General features: G+C 36.8%; 1 protein-coding gene across 2 annotated transcripts in view; it reads right to left on the bottom strand.

Moving 5' to 3' along the window:
* Positions 1 to 300: 300 nt before the first annotated feature.
* LOC107697223 (retinol dehydrogenase 13-like) overlaps positions 301 to 2,954 on the bottom strand; it is a 3,319-nt gene continuing 665 nt past the window's right edge. Inside the window, exons 2-7 of one of the 2 annotated variants that reach the window (XM_016497920.1) lie at positions 2,383 to 2,517; positions 2,114 to 2,305; positions 1,866 to 2,027; positions 1,213 to 1,332; positions 767 to 971; positions 301 to 694 (exon numbers count right to left, since the gene is read on the bottom strand). In XM_016497920.1, the coding sequence (XP_016353406.1) occupies positions 589 to 694; positions 767 to 971; positions 1,213 to 1,332; positions 1,866 to 2,027; positions 2,114 to 2,305; positions 2,383 to 2,517 (920 nt within the window). In that variant the 3' untranslated portion in view covers positions 301 to 588. Of the gene's footprint in view, positions 695 to 766; positions 972 to 1,212; positions 1,333 to 1,865; positions 2,028 to 2,113; positions 2,306 to 2,382; positions 2,541 to 2,954 lie in introns of both variants that reach the window. The other variant, XM_016497921.1, reaches the window with a different exon arrangement.

Raw genomic sequence — 2,954 nt, 5'->3', positions numbered from 1 at the left:
TAGGGGGAAATGCATAGCATGGCAAGTGCTTCCAAAAACACATCTTAATCGCCATCTAGCGGTTAAATTATATATAAATTATAATAAATATAATCTATGCACATACTGGACACACTGTAGCTCTAGCTTCTTTTTAAAGATTCTTACGGGAGTTTGTTCTAATAAGATATAGGCACAAGGTGAAATGTGCTAGAATGGGCACTATCACATAATCAAGATTTAATCCTGAGAGCAAAGTTTCTGAAAAAACTACTTTATTGTTGGATGGTTAACAAACAAACCACTATTTGCTTTTTTCTCTATCCCTAAATCTGTCCACGTTTAATATATCTGACATATGTACAGATGATAAGAATGTGATCAATTGCTTAGAAAACACAGCAATGCAGCTATATCCTCTGAGACTTTTTTTCTTGATAATCCTTTTCCAAGAACACAAAAAAGGCTGGTAAATAAATCTTCTGATGCAAATCATGTAATTTGCCTTGACAATAATCTGTGGCCACCTCACTGGTAAGAGTTTGGGGTCGCAGGTATCACCATTAGGTGGAGCGCTTACAATCAGGAAGAGTGTAGAGGTATGACATGTCAGTGGCGGTTGTTTAGTCCAACCAGCCGAACACTTTCCTCCCACAACCTTCTTGCCACTTCATCATCTTTTCCTTCTGGTGACGGGTCTTTTTCAGTGCAATCACTGCACAAAACACATACACAAAACAGTATGAGTTTACAAATTATTGACAAAGTGACAAATTATTGCATTTACCTGAAGTAGCAGCCAGACTTCCTCTCTAAGCCCTCAGTGACAGCGCAGTAGATAGAGGTCTGTGCGCCCTGCCAGGGAGTTTTCATCAGCAGCATAGAAGGCAGAGAGAGTATAGTCTTCAGCATTGGGTACCATGCCAGAACATGGCGATTCAGCTCTGTTCGAATCACTCCTGGATGCAGGCAGTACACGGAGACTCCTGTACCTATGGAAGCATCCATTGAAATATAAAACAACACAAACAACAAAAAGTATTTATGTAATTGCTTTATTTGTATATGAACTTGTCACAAACTGGATTACACATGGCCAGTGACACAGTATGAGACAAAATCACCCAAGACAGACACTAAAACATAGAATATTGTTTACTTTTTTGCTCAAAATAAACAAAGCTTTGTTAGTTTATTAATTGTTTGCTATACCAAAACTGCAGTATATCTTACCTTTCATTCTCTGTGCAAGTTCTCTAGAGAAAAGCACATTGGCCAGCTTACTCTGTTTATAGCTGAGCAAAGAACTGTAAGGCCTTTTGTCAAAGAACAGGTCATCAAATTCAATCTTTCCTGTAGGAAAACAGAGAAAAATATGGTTATATATTGACTCAAAAGGTTCCGTCCTGTTCAAAAGTTTAGGGTCAGAAAAATTTTATTTTGTAAAGAATACTTTTATTCTGAAATTATGCATTAAAATGAACTTACTATTTATTGAAGAATCCTGGAAAAAAAATTCAACGTTTCCACAAAAAATACTAAGCAGCACAACTGTTTTCAACATTAATAATAATAAGAAGAAGAAATGTTTCTTGTGCACCAAATCAGTATATTAGAGTGATTTCTGAAGGATCATGTGACCCTGAATACTGGAGTAATGGCTGCTGAAAATTAAGCTTTACCAAATATATTAAGATTAAACAGTTATTTTAAATTGTAATGATATTTTACAGTATTAATGTTTTACTGTATTTTTAATCAAATGACAGACCCCAAACTTTTTAATAGTAGTGTATTTTCCATAAATACAAGCAAAGAAATAATATAGTCTGGTCTGAAAATATTTGAAGGTTTTATTTTCTGATTTTTAATCAAAAGAAAATTACCACCAACATGTGCAATACTGGACACATTCACTATGCGGCTGGGGGAGGATCTCTTTAGCATTCCTAACAGTAGATTGGTTAGAAGAAAATGTCCCAAGTGATTGACAGCCAGCTGTGTCTCAAAGCCATCCTCTGTAATACACTTCGGACACATCATAACACCTGTCAGAAAAAAAAAAAATTTTAAGATCTGTCTCTGTACCTTGGTTTTAAGAATGAAATCAGACTATGATGACAGTCTGACTCACCTGCATTGTTTATAAGTATATCCAGTCGTTCTTCTGTTGCTTTGAACTCTTTGGCAAATTCTCGGACAGAATAGAGAGAGGCCAGATTTAAGTGTCTGATGACTACATTGCCATTTCCTGTGGAGCGTCGGATATACTCTGCAGAATTCTTGGCACGAGTCAGGTCCCGGCAGGCCATCACTACCCGAGCCCCTAAATGCACACATATTCACATTTCCACGTTAAAAATAAGGGAATTAAAAGATGAGGACCTAAATAATATGCCGTACCTCTACGAGCCATATCTTTTGCAGTTTCCTTGCCAATCCCAGTGTTAGCACCAGTAATCACAACTGTCCTTCCATCTAGACGAGCATGGCTTTTGCAGACACCACCAGCTATCCATTTCCGCAGCAGCATGAAGCCTGTATGGGAGATGGAACTATAGCTACACACACACAATGCTTAAAAGATTTTAAAATACATACTCGGCTCTAGAATCTTGGAAATCTGTAGCATTTTTTTTTTATTTAACTGGTAATATTGTTATATAGCCATATGTGTAGCCTATATTATACACACTACTGTTAAAGTTTGGGCTTGGTCTCTACGGCTGCATAATAATACTAAATATGGTCAAATTGTTCAATATTATTATATTTTAAATAACTGTTTTATATTTTAATATATTTTAAAATGTAATGTCTTCCTGTGATGGCAAAGCAGAATTTTCAGCAGCCATTACACCAGGGCTGCGTTCAGCCCCGACAAAAACGGTGCAAAACATTTTTAAACGGAAACGGTGGTGCGTTGAACACCCTGTTCTGATGACGCAAGAGTTGCAACTATGGCAGCTGAGAAG

This window comes from Sinocyclocheilus anshuiensis, unplaced genomic scaffold, assembly GCF_001515605.1.
Source record: "Sinocyclocheilus anshuiensis isolate Anshui unplaced genomic scaffold, SAMN03320099.WGS_v1.1 scaffold1292, whole genome shotgun sequence".
Classification (NCBI taxonomy): domain Eukaryota; kingdom Metazoa; phylum Chordata; class Actinopteri; order Cypriniformes; family Cyprinidae; genus Sinocyclocheilus; species Sinocyclocheilus anshuiensis.
This window is presented reverse-complemented; position numbering and strand designations above follow the sequence as displayed.